The sequence below is a fragment of the Urocampus carinirostris genome, chromosome 7 (assembly GCF_059441175.1).
Source record: "Urocampus carinirostris isolate Australia breed hairy pipefish chromosome 7, RoL_Ucar_1.0, whole genome shotgun sequence".
Classification (NCBI taxonomy): Eukaryota; Metazoa; Chordata; class Actinopteri; order Syngnathiformes; family Syngnathidae; genus Urocampus; species Urocampus carinirostris.
Genome location: NC_142355.1, coordinates 7,535,104 through 7,561,351, shown reverse-complemented (window position 1 = coordinate 7,561,351; position 26,248 = coordinate 7,535,104). Strand labels below are relative to the sequence as shown.

General features: G+C 39.6%; 1 protein-coding gene across 3 annotated transcripts in view; it reads left to right on the top strand.

The window, feature by feature from the left end:
* The window catches only part of itpr2 (inositol 1,4,5-trisphosphate receptor, type 2), a 167,134-nt gene that overhangs the window by 40,524 nt on the left and 100,362 nt on the right, over window positions 1-26,248 (top strand). For all 3 annotated transcript variants that reach the window (XM_088339631.1, XM_088339630.1, XM_088339629.1), the window contains exons 10-23: window positions 1,259-1,291; window positions 3,591-3,742; window positions 7,730-7,829; window positions 7,908-8,068; window positions 8,133-8,274; window positions 9,792-9,950; window positions 12,664-12,836; window positions 15,742-15,861; window positions 18,143-18,325; window positions 19,331-19,582; window positions 19,650-19,797; window positions 22,776-22,923; window positions 25,829-26,016; window positions 26,103-26,229. In XM_088339631.1, the coding sequence (XP_088195757.1) occupies window positions 1,259-1,291; window positions 3,591-3,742; window positions 7,730-7,829; window positions 7,908-8,068; window positions 8,133-8,274; window positions 9,792-9,950; window positions 12,664-12,836; window positions 15,742-15,861; window positions 18,143-18,325; window positions 19,331-19,582; window positions 19,650-19,797; window positions 22,776-22,923; window positions 25,829-26,016; window positions 26,103-26,229 (2,086 nt within the window). The remainder of the gene's footprint in view (window positions 1-1,258; window positions 1,292-3,590; window positions 3,743-7,729; window positions 7,830-7,907; window positions 8,069-8,132; window positions 8,275-9,791; window positions 9,951-12,663; window positions 12,837-15,741; window positions 15,862-18,142; window positions 18,326-19,330; window positions 19,583-19,649; window positions 19,798-22,775; window positions 22,924-25,828; window positions 26,017-26,102; window positions 26,230-26,248) is intronic.

Genomic DNA, 26,248 nt, shown 5'->3' with positions numbered 1-26,248 from the left:
CGTTTTATTGCACTATTATTATAACAAGCAAGTCTCTAAGCACTACTTTGTAAATATGTTTGCGTATATATCCTGACAGTCTTATCCTTTTTTTTCTATTTAAAGTCTTTATTACAGGTCTACCCTGGAGTAATTTTCCACGGGTCTGAGCGCTCACACAAAGTCGGTGAGCAACGCTTGAAACAACAGTGAGCAACCATAATCCCAAGTGTGGCAAGATAATTAATGATCAAACATGTCCAAAACTTGACATCAAGTTACATTTTGCGGAGTTTCCGGCAATGCAAATTTTTTTTACTCTTTTGAATGAATTGACTCATGTACTATTGCAAAGTTTGTACGGCCTACAAACGTCGATTGTTCTTACAATTCTTTCTTAACATATCCATTTCCTTTTATTTCCTGACAAATTTTGTCGCATAATATGAACATTTTGGGGGTCTTATTTAGTCGGTTGTAAGATACAGAACTGTACTTAATCACATTTTTTAGTGGAAGTACAATGTTGGCAACAAGATTCACTTGATATAATTAAATTCTCTTCTTTTTTCCGTGTTTTTTTCTACTTTTTTTTAAATTCCTTTAAAAAAAATCTCATTGTGTTTATTTTTTCCAAGCTGTTACTTTTTTGTTTTTGTTCTCTATTTACTTTTTTCCTACATTTCTTTCTTTTCTTTTTTTCTGGCTTTTTTCTAAATTTTTCCTTCTTTTTTTCTCTTGTTTTTTTTCTCAGCTTTTCATTTCTTTTTCATTTTGGTATTTTTTTATTTTTTGATCTATTCCCCCTTCCTTTAAGTCATTTTGTGCATGATTTTACATTATATTTGGTCATGTTGGGATTAAAGAAGCAAAAACAACCTTAAGAGCCGGTTCCTTTTAGTGAGCCAAGCCGAAGAAGCCGGTTCTCGAGAAATTCTACTAACTTTACTCAACTTCATTTTACTTCGACTCGACTTCAAAATACCGCATTTAGGACAAAATGTCAGGGGAACCCGTGTATTTTTACCATCATGCACTGTAACTTTGACTTAAGTCGCTTCTTAATTAGTATTTTTGAGCCCTCATTTTTGTGCGCTGGCTAGATTTTCTTGTGCGCTGAGAATGTGCGAGCATTGCGCAATTGCGCACGTGCGCAGCTTAGAGGGAACACTGCCCTGGGGTGCCATGTCTAATCTCGTTGCATACAATGATTCACAACGTTGATATCAATGACAAATTAAGATAATTCAAATGAATTTTCATTTTTCTATCCCTGCAGGAAAAAGTCAAAAAGATGGAACCTAAAGAAGAGGTGAGTTGGTCTTTCGATGACATCGAGTTTGAATGTACACAATGATGTCATCCTCTTTATGAATGACGGATCATAAGGCTGATCAAAAGTGAATGAGTCATTAGTTTTGTTAACTCCATTTTCTGTCTCGTTATGCAATTTTGCAATCTGTCTTTACTAACACACCTATCCGCACATGAACGCATGCCTACTCTATTCTATATCGAGGTTTTTAAGCCCCCAGGCTACCATGCTCATTTGTATTCAGGCAGTGAAAACACGCAAACTGTCTCACCCTCGCACACTTTATGCCCACGCTGGATTTCAGACACACAGGGGCCTCCTTACATAACGTCTGGGCGTGCATGGTGGGGCAGTGGTGGGGGGCTCTGTGAAACCGGTGGGAAGGGTAAGAGACGTGCTGTCTGCTCTGCTCGTCTGTTAAAACTGCTCAAGTGAGTCATCGGCGGACTAAAGAGGAGCAGGCTGCTAGGTCGGTGTATCAAAACTGATGTGTGAAGCCACCTTGAACTTCCCCATTTAGCATATTTTCTGCACTATAAGACGCACCCTCAAAAAACAGTCTTTTGTGGTATTATTTTTATATACAAGGCGCACCAGACTATAAGGTGCACGGAATTAAAAGAACTCTAAATGCTAGGGTTCTATTATCTATTGATCTATTGATTGATCAGTTGGAATATATCACTGATCCCAATTGCATATCATTGAATGCTATGGGAGTCTAACTCAAGATTTTGGCGTGGGGCAGTGTTCTGGTTTGCCTGCGTCCTAGACGCATCATTTTTGCTGGGGACGCATAGTGTCAAGTCAACGTGCATCCCCAGGACGCAACTTTTTTGACAGAAAATTGTCATTTTTACCCGATTACATTTTTTTTTAAACAAAGATTTATTGCAGTCCAATCTTTTCGTCAGGCATATCCGCCATTGTTGTTTTGGTCTCGCGGTTCAAGTTTTCGTCTGCACGCCGATCTCGACAAACGAGATCTTGTTGTTTCGAGATGACGTCATTGTTGCGGTGGTTGTCGTCGAGGGAAGGTGAAGGCTAAGTATGCCTCCGAAAAAAGTTAGTATTATGTGAAAATCAACACAAAATTGGTAATTTCTTCAGTGTCAGTAATAAGTCAAAACCTAATGCAAAAAGTGATAACAACGGCAATAATTCCGGCACGAATAAATTCTATTGTCGGTCGCGTCCACAAACACGTCTCACCTTTACTCCACTTCCCGTCAGCCCGCGTTTGCCCCGCCCCTTCTTTCTCATTTGCTCGTACAAAACATATCAGAATAAGTTTCTAAAAAAAATACAATACAAAAATATACAGTTGCAAATACATATTATACATGGTTACACATATTTACAAAGAAAAACTGTACACCAAGAGAGTTTTCAAAACTTTAATAATAATAATATAACTTTCATCCGGTGTACCGTCTTTCTTTGTAAATATGTTTAACCATGTATAATATGTATTTGCAACTGTATATTTTTGTAATGTATTTATTTTAGAGATTTATTCTGTTATGTGTTCTACGAGCGAATCAAAAAGAAGGGGCGGAGCAAACGCGGGCTGACGGGAAGTGGGGTAAAGCTGAGTTACCGGTAGATCTGTCTGTTTTCGCAGCGGACAATAGTGGATATATATTTTTCCCACCCTTAACTTTGGAAATATACATTTTGTTTCCTTGGATTACTTTCAACGGGACCCGGACTTTACAAGTCTGCATCATACGTTAATTACGGGTATCATTTTTTGTTCATGATGCTGATTGTGGTTCTAAGATTTTGTACGATCTATTGACACTAACAAAGATGTTACATAACGAAATTGTGAATATGCTTGATTGCTGTTAAGATTGTCGAGAAGGGTTGTTAAAACCTCACATTGTTTGCTGTTATTAGTGTCAATAAATTTGTTCAAACCAAAAAAACAATCGTGGAACTTGGTCTGGGTTAAACTTGCGATTGTGTCACAAGTTTCGCGGCTTGTACAGAGGTGCGGCTTGTGTAAGTACAAAAGTGGCAAATCACTTAAAAAGAGGTGAGTGCGGCTTATAATCAGGTGCGCTCTATAGTCCGAAATTTACGGACTATAGCTAAAAGAATACAAAATACAAATACCCAATGTGACGTATGTGTCTATGTAGGGGAATGTGACATGAGTTCTCTACATTCATAACATTCGCAACCGTTTTCCATTTTTATCTACGGTTTGAAAGATTCCTGTTTGAATATTGCCTTAATATAAATAGCCATATTATCTCTTCACTTTGGCTGTTGACATGTGTTCCTGCAGGCGGAGACGGATTCTGTATATTCTAAGAGGAAACATCAAGCAGCTGACAAGATCGCTTTTACACTGGTTTCCGTCAAACACGGCAATGATATAGCATCCCTCTTTGAGCTGGATGCCACCACGTTGCAGCGGGCTGACTGTCTGGTGCCCAGGTCAGTATGTACCCGGTACCATACAATTGACTTCATATGCAGGAAGAAACAACATTGAGCCAAGGGCGTAGTTTTGGTATCCACTGAAGGGACGTGTTCCCACCAATCATTATGTCCCCACCAATGTTCCCTGTAATGTTCCACGAGTCTGAGCGTTCACACAAAGTCTGTGAGCAACGCTTGAAACAACAGTGAGCAACAGCAATCCCAAGTGTGGCAACTAAGTCATTATCAAACATATCCAAAACTTGATATCAAGTTACATTTTGCTGAGTTTCCAGCAATGCAAAAAAATTGTTCACTTTTGAATGAATTGACTCATGTATTATTGCAAAGGTTGTACGGCCTATAAACGTCATTTGTTTTTACAATTCTTTCACAATATTTCCATTTCTTTTTTTTCTCGGTATCTTTTGTCGCATAATACTAACATTTTGGGGGGCTTATTTAGTCGGTTGCAAGATACAGAACTGTACTTAATCACATTTTTTAGTGGAAGTACAATGTTGGCAACAAGATTCACTTGATATCATTGGAAATTATTTGAATGCAACACAAACTTTTTCTTCTTTTTTCCGTGTTTTTTTCTAATTTTTTTAAAATTATTTTTTAAAAAAAATCTCATTGTGTTTATTTTTTCCGAGCTGTTACTTTTTTATTTTTGTTCTCTACTTACCTTTTTCCTACATTTCTTTCTTTTCTTTTTTTCTGGCTTTTTTCTAAATGTTTCCTTCTTTTTTTCTCTTCCTTTTGTTTCTTTTTTTTCTCAGCTTTTCACTACTTTTTCATTTTGGTATTTTTTCTTTTTTGTTCTATTCCCCCATTCCTTTAAGTATTTTTGTGCATAATTTTACATGATATTTGGTCATGTTGGGATTAAAGAAGCAAAATCAATCTGAAGAGCCGTTTAGGACCCGAAAGAGACAGTGTTCCTTTTAGTGAGCCGAGCCGAAGTAGCCGGTTCTCAAAAAACTCTACTGACTTTACTCAACTTCGTTCTACTTCGACATTGACTTCCAAATACTGCATTTAGAACACAACGTCAGGGGAACCCGTGTATTTTTACTTCATGCACTGTAATTTTGACTTAATTCGCTTCTTAATTAGCAATTTCGAGCCCTGGTTTTTTGTGCGCGATTGCACACGTGCGCAGGTTAAAGGGAACATTGATCCCCACCAATATTATGTGATCACTTAAAAAATGTAATATGTCCCTATTGATGCCAAGACCCAACCTATATCCTTGCTTTAATTTTCAAGATGAACACTGTTTATTTGAATGAGCTAGTTAAAATCATTTAAAGGTCTACATGTCGACCACTTGTGTCAAATTCATGGCCCGTGAGCCACAAGTGGCCCGCCACTTTATTTTATTCCGGCTACTTGACATGCTGAGAGAAACGCAAGAGAACAATCAGCTGCAATGCATTAATGACTTTCCGTTTTAAAAATGTCCACTGCATGTCGCCAAAGACAGGCGGCACTAGCAAAGCACCCATTGTAGCTGTATTTGCTGACAACCAATAATCCACCATAGAACATTGAGAAATCATCTCCAAACGGAAGAGCAGCTTCAGCGACAGACTGCTGTCACAGTCTTGTTCCACGGACAGACTGAGGAGATCATTTCTTCCTCATGCCATGAGGCTCTTTAACTCCACCCGGGAGAGTAAAAGCCCACAATTAACCCCACCCCCCACATTTGCATATTACCCTAGTTCTAATACAGTGTGTATTTTTTGTAGCACTATTTAAATACTCTATATCAACACGTTACATTGGGTATTTATGTATTATATTCCTAATATGAAATGAAATGATCTGCATTTATATAGCGCTTTTCAAATCAAGACTTCTCAAAGCGCTTTACAGTGAGCTTCACATTTCCCAATAGCGGCCGCGCAGCCATGTAAGGCGCTAACCTGGTTATTGGGGGTTCAGTGTCTTACCCAAGGACACTTTGACATGAGCCACTGCCGCTTTATTGTTGTTTTATTTTCAACACAAGGATACTGCTGGAAGTGTGAATTCCCCTACGGGGATGAATAAAGTATCTATCTATCTACCTATCTAAATCCCATTCTGATGCATCTTCACCAAAAAGTCACGGATGCGCAGCTAAGGCAATACAAAAAAATTAAATAATTGCACTCTCTTTCTATGATATATATTCTGTATTTTCCGCACTATAAGGCGCACCTAAAAGCCTTTATTTTTTTCAAAAGCTGACCATGCGCCTTATAATACAGTGCGCCTTATTTATGGATCAATTTTTAAATTGCAAAGATTTCCAACTAACTTGCAGCCGCCGACTAGATTTCCCCCCGAACGCCAAGTAGTCCGCGGTGCATGCTGGGATTTATATACCGGCGTTTCATTGGCTAACCAATGTGTCAATCATCATTTGAATCGATCACTATTGGCTAAAGTTATTCGGAGGTCAAGGAGCGGATCCTTTTTATCATTTACAGGCTGGCATAGGCTTAAGCTGTGAAACAAAGCCTGCAATTGGCCGAAAAAGATGTGTCAATCATCAGTTGAATTGATCACTATTGGCTAAAGTTATTCGGAGGTCAAGGAGCGGATCCTCCATTTTTCCTTTTCTCTTTTCTTGCTCTTTCTAATTTTACCCTTCTCTCTTTTTACCATTCCTTTTCCTCCTCTCTTAAACATCTTTCTTGTTTTAGTCTGTCGCCTATTTTTTTTCTCTTTCTTTGTTCCTCTATGTCTCTTTCTATCTCTGTGTCTTTTTACCACATTTTGTTCTCTTCCATTTTTCCTTTTCTCTCTTCTCTTGCCCTCTCTAACTTTACCCTTCTCTCTTTCTACCATTCCCCCTTTCTCCTCTCTTAAACATCTTTCTTGTTTTAGTCAGTCGTCTATTTTTTTTCTCTTTCTTTGTTCCTCTTTGTCTCTTTGCCTCTTTCTCTCTGTGTCTTTTTACCACCTTTTGTTCTCTTCCATTTTTCCTTTTCTCTCTTTTCTTGCTCTCTCTAACTTTACCCTTCTCTCTTTCTACCATTCCCCCTTTCTCCTCTCTTAAACATCTCTCTTGTTTTAGTCAGTTGCCTATTTTTTTTCTCTTTCTTTGTTCCTCTTTCTCTCTCTCTCTTTTTACCACCTTTTGTTCTCTTCCATTTTTCCTTTTCTCTCTTTTCTTGCTCTCGCTAACTTTACCCTTCTCTCTTTCAACCATTCCATTTTTCTCCTCTCTTAAACATCTTTCTTGTTTTAGTCAGTCACCCATTTTTTTTCTTTCTTTGTTCTTGTTTGTCTCTTTCTCTCTCTGTGTCTTTTTACCACCTTTTGTTCTCTTCCATTTTTCCTTTTCTCTCTTTTCTTGCTCTCTCTAACTTTACCCTTCTTTCTTTCTACCATTCCCTTTTTCTCCTCTCTTAAACATCTTTCTTGATTTAGTCAGTCGCCTATTTTTTTTTCTCTTTCTTTGTTCTTCTTTGTCTCTTTCTCTCTCTGTGTCTTTTTACTACCTTTTGTTCTTTTCCATTTTTCCTTTTCTCCCTTTTCTTGCTCTCTCTATCTTTACCCTTCTCTCTTTCTACCATTCCCTTTTTCTCTCCTCTCTTAAACATCTTTCTTGTTTTAGTCAGTCGCCCATTTTTTTTTTCTTTCTTTGTTCCTCTTTGTCTCTTTGTCTCTTTCTCTGTCTTTTTACCACCTTTTGTTCTTTTACTCCCCCGGGTGGAGTTAAAGAGCCTCATGTCATGAGGAAGAAATGATCTCCTCAGTCTGTCCGTGGAACAAGACTGTGACAGCAGTCTGTCGCTGAAGCTGATCTTCCGTTTGGAGATGATGCTGTGTAGTGGATGCGATGGATTGTCCATGATTGACCGCAGCTTTTTCAGTGCCCGTCTCTCAGCTACTGTTGTCAGGCTGTCCAGCTTTGTGTGTGTTTGGTTGTTTTGAAGGTTCAATGCACAGCACATGCCTAGTTAGATGTGGGTCTTGATCTTATCAGATGTTTGACAGAAACTCTTACGTGAGGCTGAGACACCTGTGCACCAACACCTGGGTGACCAGCACCAACGTGCCCATTGATGCAGAAGAAGAACGTCCTGTTATGCTCAAGGTTGCCATATTAATTCTCATGTGACAATATGTCACTCTATACTAATAACTCGGCCGTTTCCTTTCCTTTCCACACAAGATCGGCACTTGCTCCACGAAAGAGGATAAGGAAGCCTTTGCTATCGTATCAGTTCCCCTGTCGGAAGTCCGAGACTTGGATTATGCAAACGATGCCAGCAAAGTCCTCCAGGCCACCGTAAGGAAGCTCCAAGACGGGAACATTGCTCAGAACGAGAGGAGGTAAAGTCCAGTTGGAACAAATGGTTTTGTTTTGAGAGTTAAATATATCATTTGTTGTCTGCAGGTTTGTGACCAAGCTGTTAGAAGATCTAGTTTTCTTTGTCTGTGTGGTTCCAAACAACGGACAAGAAGTTCTGTCTGTCGTGACTTCCACACCCAACCGAGAGAGGCAAAAACTGATGAGAGAACAGGACATCCTAGCTCAGGTTAGCACGCTTACATCGCTATCTTCCCTAAGATGTTCGTTAACACGCATATATAGTCAGACACATTCGCATACTCAGCGTTTCGTCCAAGTGATGAAGTAAAACTGCGGAAAGTTCTAAAAATGCAAATAATACAGGCATGTTCATTCTGGTTATGATCAGGGTTGGGTAGGGTTACTTTAACTGGATTACTTTCAATGACTTTTGGATTACTCCAATAGCAAATATGCTAATAAAAGACAAAAGAAACTAAATATGAATAAAATGACTACATTTTGTGCAGGCTTGGGGAGTAACGGAATACATGCAACGGCAAAAATGATGTTGGCAAGGTGTTTGGATTTATTTTCATTTGGTTTCTGTGGCATTTGATGTTAGTTTTGCCGGAGATCAAAGAGATCAAAGCCAGGAGAGAAAGCTTACCACGTGTTGTGAGTCATCATTTAGTTTATTTTGTCTTTTATTAGCATATTTGGTATTGGAGTAATCCAACAGTTTTTTATATACCACAGCCATATCCCCCTAGTGGGAGGTGGCTAGAGTCATTTCTGACTCTTTTTGGGAGATTGATTCAGAGGAGGGGATTCCCAGCCCCCTCGCTCAGTCATTAGGTGACAAAATCCCCCCAATTCCAACCCCTTATGCTTGTCGCATAATTTTAACATTTTTGGGGCTTATTTAGTCGTTTGTACAGAACTGTACCTAATCACATTTTTTAGTGGAAGTACAATGTTGGCAACAAGATTCAATTTCATAATTGAAATTATTGTAACGCAACACAAACTTTTTCTTCTTTTTCCGTGTTTTTTTCTAAATTTTTTAAAATTCCTTTAAAAATCTTACTGTGTTTATTTTTTCCGAGGTGTTACCTTTTTCTTTTTGTTCTCTATTTACCTTTTTCCTACATTTCTTTCTTTACTTTTTTCTGGCTTTTTTTTCTAAAATTGTCCTTCTTTTTTTTCTCTTCCTTTTGTTTCTTTTTTTCTCAGTTTTTCACTACTTTTTCATTTTGGTATTTTTTTCTTTTTTGTTCTATTTCCCCCTTCCTTTAAGTCATTTTGTGCATAATTTTACATAATATTTGGTCATGTTGGGATTAAAGAAGCAAAAACAACCCAAAGAGCCGTTTAGGACCCGAAAGAGCCGGTTCCTTTTAGTGAGCCGAGCCAAAGAAGCCGGTTTTCGACAAACTCTACTGACTTTACTCAACTTTGTTCTACTTCGACTCGACTTCAAAATACTGCATTTAGGACACAACGTCAGGGGAACCCGTGTATTTTTACCTTCATGCACTGTAACTTTGACTTAAGTGGCTTCTTAATTAGTAATTTTGAGCCCTCATTTTTGTGCGCTGGCTAGATTTTCTTGTGCACTGAGAATGTGCGAGCAGTGCTTAATTGTGCATGCGCGCAGCTTCGAGGGAGCACTGAATGTATCCATTGAAAAGTGTGTTTGATTGTCCCTAAAAGTGCTATATCATTCTGATGCAGAACATGTACGTGTGTTTGTTCTTCCAGATCTTTGGTATCCTCAAGGCTCCTTTTACGGACAAGGGTGACGGCCCCATGTTGAAATTAGAAGATTTGGGGGACCAGCGCTATTCTCACTTTAAGTACATGCTGAGGCTTTGCTACAGAGTGCTGCGGCACTCCCAGCAGGACTATCGCAAAAACCAGGCAGGTCTTATTAAATACACTGTTGAAATGGGAAGCATATTATCTCAAGGTTGTCTAAGGATACTTAGAGAGTTTGTCAAAGTTCCTTCGAAATTTCAGACAGAAAAGTTCGGTGTCAAAGGGCTTATATGTTGCTGTACATGTGGTACTATTTACATAGCTAATATCTTAGCTCCGATATGACTTTACTTTGTAAGGAGTTTTTTTTTTTAAATTACTGTATTTTCCGCACTATAAGGCGCACCTAAAAGCCTTTATTTTTTTTAAAAGCTGACCATGCGCCTTATAATACAGTGCGCCTTATACATGGATCAATATTAAGCCGCAAAGTCTTGCAACTTTATTTACCGGCGTTTCATTGGCTAACCAATGTGTCAATCATCATTTGAATCGATCACTATTGGCTAAAGTTATTCGGAGGTCAAGGGGCGGATCCTTTTTATCATTTACAGGTTGGCATAGGCTTAAACGTCAAAACAAAGCCTGCAATTGGCCGAAAAAGATGAATGTTTATGGCACGTGGCTGACGGCATAGAGAAAGAATTTTTTTCTATTCTGTATTTGAAAATATTTTATTCTCCTAAATTTACTACCCACACGGATATAAGAGGACATTGGCTGCACATTATTATGAACACAACGACTTCGGTGAGCTACTCCGGGTTTTATATTGTCCCTGTATCTTGTTTCAGACTGAACTCGATGTTTCTGTGATAAGCGGTGCAGATAATGGATGGAATGGAGTGTCTATTTTTAAATTAAACTCAATTCTAAGTGTTTATCGTCCTATGCACAGTAAAGTTGCGAGCGAAAAAGAAAATAGAAACTAAGGAATGGTTGGCATTTCTTGAATCCCAAGACTTTAACCTTCCGAATGATGGAACGATGCATTTGAGTGACATCGTACGGACACCGCATCCGCACGTGTTCTCGACACGTATTTGCGTCTTTGCAAGCTTTGGGAATGTTAAGGGGGTAATAAATTGGACTGAACTATCTGACTGTTTTGTCCACGTTCCCATTGTAGCGCCTTATAATCCGGTGCGTCTTATGTATGTCAAAAATAGGACCAAAAACAATTTTTTCGGGTTGCGCCCAATAACCCGGTGCGCCTTATAGTGCGGAAAATACGGTATTATTATTAACTACAGCAACCCTTATCTTTCTTCTAATGAGGCAAATTAAAACATTTTAATAACCTAAAATGTATTAAAATGATTACATAGGTGTCAATTGACTGATCATTTACCCGTCTATTATCCAAATTAGTAATGATTTGAGTCATTCACAAATGGATATGTTGCCTTGTAGCAATGATTACATGCAAACCGAGAAGGGTATTACCGCAAATTCCGGACTATAGAGCGCACCTGATTATAAGCCGCACCCACCACATTTTAACAGGAAAACTGATTTTGTACTTACACAAGCCGCACCTGTATTTAAGCCGCATGCGCCCACATTAAAAAAAATGTAACACAAACACAAAATTAACCCAAACCCGACTTTAAGTCCTGCGATTGAAACGGAATATCCTTCATTAAAGTACACAGTCCAAAAATCCACAGCTGGCAAAATGAACGGAAAATGATACCGGTACTTAAGGTTTGATGCAGACCTGCAGAGTCCGGGTCCCGTTGAAAGTAATCCAAGGAAAAAAGTGTATATTTCCAAAGGTAAGGGTGGGAAAAATATATATCCACTATTGTCCGCCGCGTCAACAAACCGGTCTCACCTTTACCCCACTTCCCGTCATCCCGCGTTTGTTACGCCTTTTTTTTATCCGCCTGTGCAAAACATATCAGAATAAGTGTCTAAAATAAATACATTACAAAAATATACAGTTGCAAATACATATTATACATGGTTACACATATTACAAAGAAAGACGGTACACCGAGAGAGTTTTCAAAGCTTTAATAATAATAATATAACTTTTATCCCAAGTGGTGCCTGTGACAGGGCTGTTAATGGTAGCAACACGCTCGCAACACAGTAAACGGGTCTGTTAAAAAAAACATACTGTACTTGTAAAAATCACGGTAAACCGTCCTCATCTTTCTCCTTAGAACTGAAGCCCTCAAAGTCGTCTTCCTCAGTGTCGGAAAGAAACGTTGTCATATAGACGTCGTCCCACTCTCCCGTAGCCTCCCTCGCGCTGTCACTATCGCTGGAACTCTCATCCACTCCTGATTCTGTGCCCTCCTCTCCGTCACGCAGCAGACCGGCTTTTCTCAACCCGTTGGTGATGGTGGACTTTTTGATGTGCCTTTCTTTTTGCATTTTGCATGATGAGGGTATGTTTACGCTAATTTAATTTATGCACAAGCCAAGAAGTTGCAGTCTTCCTCGGCGCATATATTCCACCGGTCTAAATCTTACCTTTTGTACTCGAGTGCCGCTGGCGGCCGTTAGAAATATGACATAAATTGGCCGCATCACTGAATAAGCCGCAAGGTTGAACGTTTGGGAAAAAAGTAGCGGCTTATAGTCCGGAATTTACGGTAATTTTCATCCACATTTTGTATTCTGGTAACACGTATCAACCAGCTTTTTAAATTAACGTCGGACATTTTGTAAAATGCGTTCTAAATATCGATGATCTGTAATTAGGTGACCTCAAAGAATTATGGTAATTGAATGTTGCTGGACCTAATGTGTTTATTTCTTCAAATGCATAGTATAAAATGAATTCAATTTTCTATTCTGTTAGGAGTATATCGCAAAAAAGTTCTCAATCATGCAGTCTCAAATTGGGTACGAGATTCTGGCTGAGGATACCATCACCGCTCTACTGCACAACAACCGCAAGCTGCTGGAAAAACACATCACCGCCAAAGAGATCGAGACATTTGTCAGCCTTCTTAGACGGAATCGAGAACCCAGGTATTCCTTCCTCACCTCAAACATCTATACAGCTTATAAAGTACAAACTATTAAGTCTACTTGCAACAAATGGATGAGTTGGTTTGCTGAGGTGCCTGCAGACCGGTTCTAATTTTTCTGGTAAAATTATATTTTTCAGTTGTTGAGTCTATTTAACCCTACTTCCAATAAATAACCTGGAAATAACACAGTAATATTATAGTGAGAACATTATTGGTATGCATATCAAAAGCCCACATTAAACCACACCCCCACATTGCTTATTACCAATGATCCCTGTAATTTTCCACGGGTCTGAGTGTTCACACAGAGTCGGTGAGCAACGCTCGAAACGACAGTGAGCAACCATAATCCCAAGTGTGGCAATTATCAAACATGTCCAAAACTTGACATCAAGTTACATTTTGCTGAGTTTCCGGCAATTCAAAATTATTTTTCTCTTTTGAAAGAATTGATTCATGTACGATTGCAAAGGTTGTACGACCTACGAAAGTCGTTTGTTCTTACAATTCTTTCACAAGATATCCATTTCTTTTTATTTCCTGATATATTTTGTCGCATAATATTAACTATATTGGGGGCTTATTTAGTCGCTTGTAAGATACAGAACTGTACTTAATCACATTTTTTAGTGGAAGTACAATGTTGGCAACAAGATTCACTTGATATAATTGGAAATTATTTGAATGCAACGCAAACTTATTTTCTTTTTTCTGTGTTTTTTTTTTTACTTTTTTAAAAAAAAAATCCTTTAAAAAAATCTCATTGTGTTTATTTTTTCCAAGCTGTTACTTTTTTCTTTTTGTTCTCTATTTACTTTTTTCCTACATTTCTTTTTCTTTTTTTCAGGCTTTTTTCTAAATTTTTCCTTCTTTTTTGCTCTTCCTTTTGTTTCTCTTTTTCTCAGCTTTTCTCTCCTTTTTCATTTTGGTATTTTTTTTTTTTGTTCTATTCCCCCCTTCCTTTAAGTCATTTTGTGCATAATTTTACATAATATTTGGTCATGTTGGGATTAAAGAAGCAAAAACAACCTGAAGAGCCGTTTAGGACCCGAAAAGAGCTTTTAATGAGCCAAACGAAGAAGCCGGTTCTCTACTAACTCTACTAACTTTACTCAACTTCGTTCTACTTCGACTCGACTTCAAAATACCGCATTTAGGACACAACGTCAGGGCAACCCGTGTATTTTTACCTTCATGCACTGTAACTTTGACTTAAATCGCTTCTTAATTAGTAATTTTGAGCCCTCATTTTTGTGCGCTGGCTAGATTTTCTTGTGCGCTGAGAATGTGCGAGCAGTGCGCAATTGCGCACGTGTGCAGCTTAGAGGGAAAACCGCATATCACCCTATTTTATATTTCAGTGTGTATTTTTTGTAGCACTATTTAAATACTCTATATTAACACGTTACTTTGAGTATTTATGTATTATATTCCTTTTACTTTATTATTGTTTTATTTTCAACACAAAGATACTGCGTGTATTGTGAATTTCCCTACGGGGATCAATGAAGTCTGTCTGTCTGTGTTGTCTGTCTGTCTGTGTCTGTCTGTGTCTGTCTGTGTCTGTCTGTGTCTGTCTGTGTGTCTGTGTGTCTGTCTGTCTGTGTCTGTGTCTGTCTGTCTGTGTGTCCGTCTGTGTCTGTCTGTCTGTGTGTCTGTCTGTCTGTGTCTGTCTGTCTGTCTGTCTGTGTCTGTCTGTCTGTGTGTCCGTCTGTGTCTATCTGTCTGTGTGTCCGTCTGTGTCTGTCTGTCTGTGTCTGTCTGTCTGTGTCTGTCTGTGTCTGTCTGTGTCCGTCTGTCTGTGTCTGTCTCTGTCTGTCTCTGTCTGTGTCCGTCTGTCTGTGTCTGTCTGTCTCTGTCTGTGTCTGTCTGTCTCTGTCTGTGTCTGTCTGTCTGTGTCTGTCTGTGTCTGTCTGTCTGTGTCCGTCTCTATGTGTGTCTGTCTGTGTCTGTCTGTCTGTGTCCGTCTCTATGTGTGTCTGTCTGTGTCCGTCTCTATGTGTGTCTGTCTGTGTCTGTCTGTCTGTGTCCGTCTCTATGTGTGTCTGTCTGTGTCCTTCTCTCTATGTCCGTCTCTATGTCCGTCTCTGTGTCCGTCTGTCTCAATATGGGTGCCCTTTGGGCTACTTAGTAAGTAATAAAAAGTAGCTTTCAGCTTGCAAAAAGTTGGAGATCCCCTTCGCTACACATTCGAGTTTCATCTCTTGTCAACGTTGTATTTTTCTTTCACTATAAGCATCCTTGACAGAGATGTGAGTGCTATGAAAATTGCTTAATAAATTAGCATTTGCAAAGCCGACCACGAGTTGTATGTTTAAACTGACTTTCTATTGGTGCAATTGACTCATGTATTGATTATCAGATATTGGGACCGTTACCACTATTATGGTAGTGCTGCTTACTTTGGCCCAATTACACTATTTTCAATATCATCAGCTGCACCGCTTATCCTCAGTAGGGTCGCGGGGGTGCTGGAGCCCATCTCAGCAATCATCGGGCAGTGGGCAGGGGACACCCTGAACTGGTCGCAGGGCACTATTTTCAATATTACCTACCTAAATTGTCTTGTTTGTTTCTCATCCCTCTTCAACTTTTTCTTCACGTTAACCAGGGCATCATTGAGTGGTATTTTTTTCTTAATTTAGTAAATTAGTTCTTATTTTTTCACTTTTTATATTTCACCCACCTCAAAAACTAACTTTCGAACTGTAGCGTTTAACTTATTAAAGAAATATCTATGCCGACGGACGAGTACCGGGAATAGGATTGAACCTTTACCTTGACAGATTTGCTGGAGTCATGCTAGAAATGACAAGATTCAGATCTCGGCTTTGGATTTATGTATCATTTTTTATTTAATTTTTTTAATCTTTACTGTTAAACTATTTGCTCTTTTCTCCCAGATTCCTCGATTACCTCTCAGATCTGTGTGTGTCCAATAAGACCGCCATCCCTGTCACACAAGAACTTATTTGCAAATTTATGCTCAACCCCGCCAATGCAGATATCCTTATCCAGACAAAGTAAGTTACACTGAGTGGGATTTGTTACTGAAATCATCCATGTCAAGGTTTTTGTCAATATTTTAACGCATGTTTTCTTTTATATTTTGTAAAAACAGTAATACCTTGATAGGCGAAATTCGCAAAGTAGAAACATTTATATTTCAAAATTATCTATATTACCGGTTAATGCTCTTATTCGTTGGAACCAAAGGACAAACCCTCAAAAGGCTCAAGTTTTTCTCTAAATAAATAAGTTAAAAAACATTGCCTTTTCTAACAAATAACTTCTGCACCGTCAAATCGATTATGTTTCATCATCAATGTGAATTTATAGGTTCAAATTGCAGAGATTAACTCTGCCCACTGTGACCGGAGTATTTGTATTAAACAATAAAAATGAAAAAATAATTTTGAAAAAAAAAATATGGATAGTTAAAGGAATCGTGACTCGGGTGTATTACACTGCTCTTCAGAATGAGCCGCTGGATGTCCGCTGTTCTGGTGTGGGCTTATTTCTAAGAAAGAAACATACTGATGGGCACTGGGCAGTTTTTTCCGCTTCTTTTCTTGGCAAAAAGAGCTTTACCCACCAACATGCAAGGTTGGGTAGGGTTACTTTAACTGGATTACTTTCAATGACTTTTGGATTACTCCAATACCAAATATGCTAATAAAAGACAAAATAAACTAAATATGAATAAAATGACTAAATTTTGTGCAGGCTTGGAATACATTGAACGGCAGAAATGATGTTGGCAAGCTGTTTGGATTTACCGTATTTTCCGCACTACAAGGCGCACCTAAAAGCCTTTATTTTTTTCAAAAGCTGACCATGCGCCTTATAATACAGTGCGCCTTATTTATGGATCAATATTAATTCGCAGTCTTGCAACTAACTTGCAGCCGCCGACTAGATTTCCCCCCGAACGCCAAGTAGTCCGCGGTGTATGCTGGGATTTATTTACCGGCGTTTCATTGGCTAACCAATGTGTCAATCATCATTTGAATCGATCACTATTGGCTAAAGTTATTCGGAGGTAAAGGGGGCGGATCCTTTTTATCATTTACAGGCTCGCATAGGCTAAAGCGGCAAAACAAAGCCTGCAATTGGCCGCAAAAGATGAATGTGAATAGCACGTTGGGTTGACGGCATAAAGAAAACAATTTTTACTATTCTGTATTTGTAAATATTTTACTCTCCTGGATTTACTACACTCACGGGTATAAGAGGACCATGGTTGCGCACATTACTATTGAACACAACGACTTCGGTGAGCTACTCCGGCTATATATTTTCCCTGTATCTTGTTTCAGACTGAACTCGATGTTTCTGTGATAAGCGGTGCAGATAATGGATGGAATGGAGTGTCTATTTTTAAATTAAACTAAATTCCAAGTGTTTATTGTCATATGAACAGTAAAGTTGCGAGCGAAAAAGAAAATAGAAAGTAAGGAATGGTTGGCATTTCTTGAATCCCAAGACTTTAACCTTCCGAACGATATTTGGAACGATGCATTTGAGTGACATCGTACGGACACCGCATCCGCACGTGTCTACGACACGTATTTGCTTCTTTGCAAGCTTTCGGAATGTTAAGGGGGTAATAAGTTGGACTGAACTATCTGACTGTTTTGTCGACGTTCCCATTGTAGCGCCATATAATCCGGTGCGTCTTATGTATGTCAAATAAAGGACCAAAAACTATTTTTTTGGGGGTGCGCCCTATAACCTGGTGCGCCTTCTAGTGCGGAAAATACGGTATTTTCATTTTGTTTCTGTCGCATTTTGTTAGTTTTGCCGGAGATCAAAGAGATCAAAGCCAGGAGAGAAAGTTTACCACGTGTTGTGAGTCATCATTTTATTCATATTTAGTTTCTTTTGTCTTTTATTAGCATATTTGGCATTGGAGTCATCCAAAAGTAATTGAAAGTAATCCAGTTAAAGTAACCCTACCCAACCCTGCCAACATGGCACCACCAATTACACTGGAGAACTGTAATAGGTCATCCAAGGGTCCCATCCTTGAGCTACTCGCTAAAATTTATGTGTTTTATGTACATTTAGGTATTAAACTGAAATTCTATTGATGCACACGTAGAACCGAGGCAGAGTGACTGTTAACCAATTAGAACGCAGAACACAATGCCTAATGAAAATCCGAAATGGCAAAACCACAAAACGTAAACCGCGATATAGCAAGCGAGGGATTACTGTACGTACTTTTCTGTCACTGAATATTTTTTTAGATTAGAGCTGCTTCATGTCAGATTTTTTTGATAACAACTACTCTCGTCACAGACTTATCCCTAATACCGAAACCAACCTGGAATCGTCTTTGATGCATGAGGACGGGGAAGAAGAGGAGGTTTGGCTCTATTGGATCGATGGGCACAAGGAGCCTCACGGCAAATCCATCCGCCACCTTGCTCAGGATGCCAAAGGCAACCATAAAATGGATTTAGATGTGATCACTTATTACAGGTGAGCTACCGTGAATTCCATACTATAGAGCGCACCTGATTATAAGCCGCACCCACCACATTTTAAGAGGAAAACCGATTTTGTACATACACAAGCCGCACCTGTATATAAGCCGCATGCGCCCACATTTAAACATGTAACACAAACACAAAATTAACCCAAACCCGACTTCAAGTCCCGCGATTGAAACTAAAAGTTGGTTTGGTTTGGTTTGAACAAATTTATTGACACTAATATTAAAATAAAACAATCATGACAATCACAACAGCAATCAAGCACATTCATAATATTATGTTCCAATATGATGTTATTACCAGCAAACACATAGTGAGGATTCCTTCGTTAAAGTCCACATTATAAAAATCAAAGCCGGCAAAATGAACGGAAAATGATACCGGTACTTAAGGTTTGATGCAGACCTGCAGAGTCTGGGTCCCGTTGAAAGTAATCCAAGGAAAAAAAGTGTAAATTTTCCAAAGGTAAGGGTGGGAAAAAATATATCAAATGAACACATTTACTCACGCAACTCCTTTTTCTTTAACCAACTTTTTACCCCCTCTTCTTTCCTTGTCTGTCCCTCACCTTTAGCGGTCCCCACTTAAACTCGGCACCCTGCGTTTGTTCCGCCCCTCATTTTTCGTTTACCCGTGCATAACATATCAGAATAAGTGTCTAAAATAAATAAATTACAAAAATATACAGTTGCAAATACATATTATACATGGGTTACACATATTTACAAAGAAAGACTGTACACCGAGAGAGTTTTCAAAGCTTTAATAATAATAATATAGCTTTGACAGGGCAGTTAATGGTAGCAACACTCGAGCGCCGCTAGCGGCCGTTAGAAAATTAACATAAATTGGCCGCATCACTGAATAAGCCGCAGGGTTGAAAGTTAGGGAAAAAAGTAGCGGCTTATAGTCCGGAATTTACGGTAATTGCTGTTGGGTTGAGGTTTTTCTGTAACTTTTCTCCAACTACCTTTCATCTATTGTCTCCAAGGTATCAGCTGAACCTGTTTGCTAAAATGTGCCTGGACCGTCAGTATCTGGCCATCAATCAGATCTCCTCTCAGCTTCCCGTGGATCTCATCTTGCGCTGCATGTTCGATGACTGCCTTCCCTTCAACCTGCGAGCTTCCTTCTGTCGCCTCATGCTGCACATGCACGTGGACCGCGACCCTCAAGAAGCCGTGGTCCCCGTGCGCTACGCGCGCCTGTGGACTGAGATTCCATCCAAGATCACAATCCACGAGTGAGAATCCCATATCCAAAACGTACACCGCGCCCTGTTACATTCCCGCCATTGTCGTTGGCTGCAGATTTGAATACGAGTCTGCGGATTCCTCGAGAGAGGAGATGAAGAGGAAGTTTGCCCCCACCATGGAGTTTGTTGAAGAATACCTCAAGGATGTGGTCAGCCAGCCTTTTCCATTTGGGGAAAAAGACAAGCATGAACTGACTCTGGAGGTAAAATTATCTTGATAAAATGTCAAGCCTATACAGTGCATCCGGAAAGTATTCACAGCGCTTCACTTTTTCCACGTTTTGTTATGTTACAGCCTCATTCCAAATTGTATTCATTTCATCTCTTATCTCAAAATTCTACACAAAATATTCCATTATGACAATGTGAACAAGTTTTTTTTGTAAATTTTTTGAATTAATTAAAAATAGAAAACTAAGAAATCACATTTACATAAGTATTCACAGCCTTTGCTTAATACTTTGTTGATCCACCTTTGGCAGCAAATACAGCCAAAAGTCTTTTTGAATATGATCCCACAAGTTTAGCACACTTATCTTTAGGCAGTTTTGCCCATTCTTCTTTACAATAAGTCTCAAGCTCAATCAGGTCGGATGGGAGACGTTTGTGCACAGCCATTTTCAGATCTCTACAGAGATGTTCGATCGGATTCAAGTCTGGACTCCAGGACATTCACGGAGTGGTTCTGAAGCCAATCTTTTGAGATCTTGGCTGTGTGCTTTGGGTCGTTGTCCTGCTGAAAAATGAACCTTCGCCCCAGCCTGAGGTCAAGAGCGCTCTGGAGCAGGTTTTCATCCAGGATATCTCTATATATTGCTGCATTCATTTTTCCTTCTATCCTGACTAGTCTGCCAGTTCCTGCTGCTGAAAAACATCCCCACAGCATGATGCTGCCGCCACCATGCTTCACTGTAGGGATGGTATTGGCCTGGTGATGAGCGGTGCCTGGTTTCCTCCAAACATGGCGCCTGGCATTCACACCAAAGAGTTCAATCTTTGTCTCATCAGACCAGAGAATTTTGTTTCTCATGGTCCTAGAGTCATTCAGGTGCTTTTTGGCAAATTCCAGACGGGCTTCCATGTTCCTTTTACTAAGGAGTGGCTTTCGTCTGGCCACTCTACCATACAGGCCTGATTGGTGGATTGCTGCAGAGATGGTTGTCCTTCTGGAAGGCTCTCCTCTCTCCACAGAGGAACGCTGGAGCTCTGACAGAGTGACCATCGGGTTCTCCCTGGCTAAGGCCCTTCTTCCCCGATCGCTCAGTTTAGACGATAGAACAAAAATTCTGTCGGGGGCCGGACTAATAGATTAAAGGGAAAGATAAAGAGAGATGAATAAAAGAGAAAGAGGGAGGGTAAAGGAGAGAGGGCAGGACAAAGAAAGAAAAAGAGAGAGAGGGAGAGAGATAAAAAGTTGTGAGAGAGGGGGAAAAGAAAGGGAGAGGAAGGAAAGAAATCCAAAGAGAAATAGAAAGACAGAAGGAGAGAAAAGAGAAAAGAAAGTGCAGAGGGTAGGAAGAGAGAAAAGGAAAAGAAGTTAGAGCAAAAGAAGTTAAAAAGACACAGAAAGAGAAAGAGACAGAGAATGGGAGGGCGGGAGAGAGGGCGAGAGAGAGGGAGAGAGAGAGAGAGAGTCCCTTTGTCAGAGTGTGCAGTTTCCTCATGCGTGAGAAGATAAGCAGGACATTGTGGTTCAGCCTTTAAGCATATTTATTCCTCAACAGCAAGCAAACAACAACACTGCTCCATTCAATACAACATGGCGATCAACAATTGGCAAAACGAAAAATGGCGCCTGCGTAATGACGTCACACAATGGAAAACGTCTTACCGCAATACCACGAGTAAAAGCGCTATTAAATTGACAAATCTTAACAATTCCTAAGCGCTTATCCATATTTCTTGTATTCTCTGTGCGTCTACTTTGGAAAATGCAAACGCTCTGGAAAGTCCGGAAGCAAGGACTTATTCGATGCTGGCTTCTGATTGGCTGCCGAGTATGCAAATAGCCAAACGGACCAAAATTCCGAAATTTCCAAAACGAACATTGATTTTGAAATCAGAATAAAAGGTTTTATTTGTTAAAAAAAAAAGATTTTTTTTTCTTTTTTTTCTTGAAAAAGTTTGTAAATTGTACGCCCGGGCGTCCGGGCAGACGTTATTTCACTGCTAATAAACCGAAATAGCTTCAAAATCAACATGCACATGACACGGTTACGCCTCTACTCGTAGCAACTGATTGGATAATTTTGGAGTGCTGTGACTTATTCAATCTTTCAGGAAAAGAATCGCCGTTGCATAGCATATCTTTGTGTTCCTTTGGGTTGAATAGAATAGAATAGAATATGGGCAGCACGGCGGCGCAGTGGTTAGCGCATGTGTGGCACAGTTCATGTCATGGGAACCTCCTGCGTGGGTTCAAATCCAGCTCCAGACTTCCTGTGCGGAGTTTGTATGTTCTCCCCGTGCTTGCGTGGCTTTCCTTCGGGCGCTCCGGTTTCCTCCCACATTCCAAAAACATGCATGTCAGGTTGATTGGCCAGTCCAAATTGTCTGAGCGAGTGAGTTGTCTGTCCCCGTGTGCCCTGCGATTGGCTGAGGGTGTCCTCTGCCCACTGCCCGGAGATGGCTGCGATGGGCTCCAGCCCCCCGCGACCCTAATGAGCATAAGCGGTACAGCTAATGAGATGAGAATAGAATATACCTTTATTGTCATTGTTACAAATTGGGTTGAACATATTGTGACAACGAAGTTGGACGTGGCACTCCAGTTTCACATTTAACAGTGAGGATAAAAGAAAACAAAGAAGATAAAGGAACAAAGAAGATTTTACACAATATAGAGGAACAAAGAAGATAAAGGTTATAATTTACACAATATTTACACAAGAAATGTGGTCATGTAGGATGTTACATACAGTTTTGGGATCGTATTAGAGCAAAAATAGTCAACATTGTGCAAAAATAGTCAACATTGTGCAAAATAGTCAACATTGTGCAAAGTGAGCATAGTCATGAATACAATTTTCCATCCGTATGAGGGAGTGTGTTTGCAAGAGTTCCAGTTATTTGTGCGGTGTGTGTTAAGGGTGGTAATGGCTCTGGGGAAGAATGCAGCCCTCTAAAGGTTTTTATATGCACGATTTTAATGTTTTTATGTCATTTGTGTTTTTTCTTCTAGGTGGTGAATTTAGCCCGTAACCTGGTTTACTTTGGTTTCTATAGCTTTAGCGAGCTCTTGCGACTCACCAGAACGCTGCTGGCCATACTGGACATTGTTCAACAACCGCTCACTTTTATGAACAAGCTCGCTAAAAGTCCAGAGGCTGGTGGGTGCTGCTACAATTTGTCTAATTTACTGTCATAGGCATTTGTATATGCAGTATTTTTTTTTTGATTGCTTGATAAGTTTCTATCAAAATCCCTGCGCAAAGTCAGTTGCAATCAATGTTCCTTGTCATTTTCCACGGGTCTGAGCGTTCGCACAAAGTCGGTGAGCAACGCTTGAAACAACAGTGAGCAACAGCAATCCCAAGTGTGGCAACTAAGTCATTATCAAACATGTCCAAAACGTGACATCAAGTTACATTTTGCTGAGTTTCCGGCAATGCAAAATTATTTTTCTCTTTTGAATGAATTGACTCATGTACTATTGCAAAGGTTGTACGGCCTACAAAACGTTGTTCACAAGATATCTATTTCTTTTTTTTTCCTGATATATTTTGTCGCATAATATTAACATTTTGGGGGGCTTATTTAGTCGCTTGTAAGATACACAACTGTACTTGATCACATTTTTTAGTGGAAGTACAATGTTGGCAACAAGATTCACTTAATATATTTGGAAAAAATTTGAATGCAACACAAACTTTTTCTTCTTTTTTTCCGTGTTTTTTTCTTTTTTTTTTAAATTCCTTTAAAAAAAATCTCTGTGTTTATTTTTTCCGAGCTGTTACTTTTTTCTTTTTCTTCTCTATTTACTTTTTTCCCTACATTTCTTTCTTTTTTTTTCTGGCTTTTTCCTATTTTTTTCCTTCTTTTTTTCTCTTCCTTTTGTTTCTTTTTTCTCAGCTTTTCACTACTTTTTCATTTTGGAATTTTTTTCTTTTTTGTTCTATTCCCCCCTTCCTTTAAGTCATTTTGTGCATAATTTTACATAATATTTGGTCATGTTGGCATTAAAAAAGCAAAAACAACCTGAAGAGCCGTTTAGGACCCGAAAGAGCCGGTTCTTTTTAGTGAGCCGGGCCGAAGAAGCCGTTACTCGAAAAACTCTACTGACTTTACTCAACTTCGTTCTACTTCGACCTTGACTTCAAAATACCGCACTTAGGACACAATGTCAGGGGAACCCGTGTATTTTTACCTTCATGCACTGTAACTTTGACTTAAGTCACTTCTTAATTAGTAATTTTGAGCCCTCATTTTTGTGCGCTGGCTAGATTTTCTTGTGCGCGGAAAAGCAATTGCGCACACACGCAGCTTGGAGGGAACATTGCGCTGGATAGATTTTGTTGTGCGCTGAGAATGTTTGGGCAGTGCGCGATTGCGCACGTGTGCAGCTTGGAGGGAATATTGGACTTAATAGGTGAAAGTTGAAATATCATGAAAATGTTGTAAATATTACATAAAGTACTCTCAAACCCCCAGCCTTGCTCCCGTTATGTATTATATGAATAAAGTTGCCGAAATAATGAACTCATTTCTCTCGAAGGGCGTCATTGTTTCCTTATTTCACTGCAGTGTTTTCTATTTAGAAATCATATGTTGTAAAAAAAAGAGTAGCTTGCCACTTTCTGTATCTAATGCTGTAGTGTTTAAAATGTGACGAAAAATTTAGTGGCTTGTAGTCCGGAATTTACGGTACTCAATCTCCTAAGCCCTAGTAGGTTCTATGAAAAGTAAATTGATAATCATTTGTACTTGGTCGTTTACCGTAAATTCCGGACTATAGAGCGCACCTGATTATAAGCCGCACCCACCACATTTTGAGAGGATAACCGCTTTTGTGCTTACACAAGTCGCACCTGTTTATAAGCCGCATGCGCCCACATTATAACGTGTGACACAATCACAAAATTAACCCAATCCCGACTTTGAGTCCCGCGATTGTAACGGAATATAAAGTACACGGTCCAATAAACACAGCCGACAAAATGAATGGAAAATGAGACCGGTACTTAAGATTTGATGCAGACCATCAGAGTCCGGGTTCCGTTAAAAATAATCCAAGGAAAAAAAATGTATATTTCCAAAGGAAAGGGTAGGAAAAATATATATCCACTATTGTCCGCTGGGTCCACAAACACGTCTCACCTTTACTCCACTTCCCGTCAGCCCCCGTTGTTTTCCCCCCCCCACCTTTTTGATCCGCCCGTGGAAAACATATCAGAATAAGTCTCTAAAATAAATACATTACAAAAATATACAGTTGCAAATACATATTATACATGGTTACACATATTTACAAAGCAAGACGGTACACCGAGAGAGTTTTCAAAGCTTTAATAATAATGTTATAACTTTCATCCCAGACCGTGCCTGTGAAGGGTAGCAAAATGCTACTAGGAACACGCTCGCAACACAGTAAACGGGTCTGTTAAAAAAAACATGCCGTTCATGTAGAAACCACGGTAAATCGCCATCATCGTCCTCCTTATAACTGACGTCATCAAAGTCCTCTACCCTCAGTATGGGAAAGAGACTCTGTCATATAGACGTCGTCCCACGCTCCCTTATTCAAAAACACGCTCGCAAAGTAAAGTTTACGTGCAGTAGGTCTGTTTCCTTCTTTATCGGACTGCTCGATTGCGTTTAGCTTGAAAGCTGCGTCATGTGCCTTTCTTTTTGCAATTTGCATGATGAGGATATGTCTACGCTAATTTAATTTGAGCACCAACTAAGAAATTGCAGTCTTCCTCGGCGCATATATTCCACCGGTCTAAATCTTACCTTTTGTACTCGAGCGCCGCTGGCGGCTGTTAGAAAAATGACATAAATTGGCCGCATCACTGAATAAGCCGCAGGGTTGAACGTTTGGGGAAAAAAGTAGCGGCTTATTGTCCGGAATTTACGGTACCGCAATTGAAGATTATTGAAGTCACAGATCCATTGTTTTTAGTTTGGCAATGAAAAATCTAAAATGTTGGTACCATGTCCAATCACCATGACAATGAAAATAAAGACTAGACTGATTGATTTCCAGGTGTTTACTAACCTCTTTTTCTATCCCAGGTAACAATGTACTGCGCACCATCCATGGTGTTGGAGAAATGATGACCCAGATGGTGATGAGCCGAGGTGTTCCGCAAGGCCTGCCCGACACACCGCCTTCTCTACGATATGGCAAAGGAAATATGGTTTTGGATAATGAGGATGTCATGGTGATGGACACTAAGCTAAAGATCATAGAGATCCTGCAAGTATGTTGTCCTCCTGTGAAATCCAGACGATGGGTAAAAAGCTCACCTGCTTGATATTGTGGTGGTCTTCTCACTTGTTCTTTTAGTTCATCCTCAGTGTGAGGCTGGACTACAGGATCACGTATTTGTTGTCCATTTATAAGAAAGAGTTTGGAGAGAAAAGCATATCGGAGAGCGCGACTTCGCAATCTGATATGCTCCTGTTGATGACACGTAAGATAGAATTGTATTT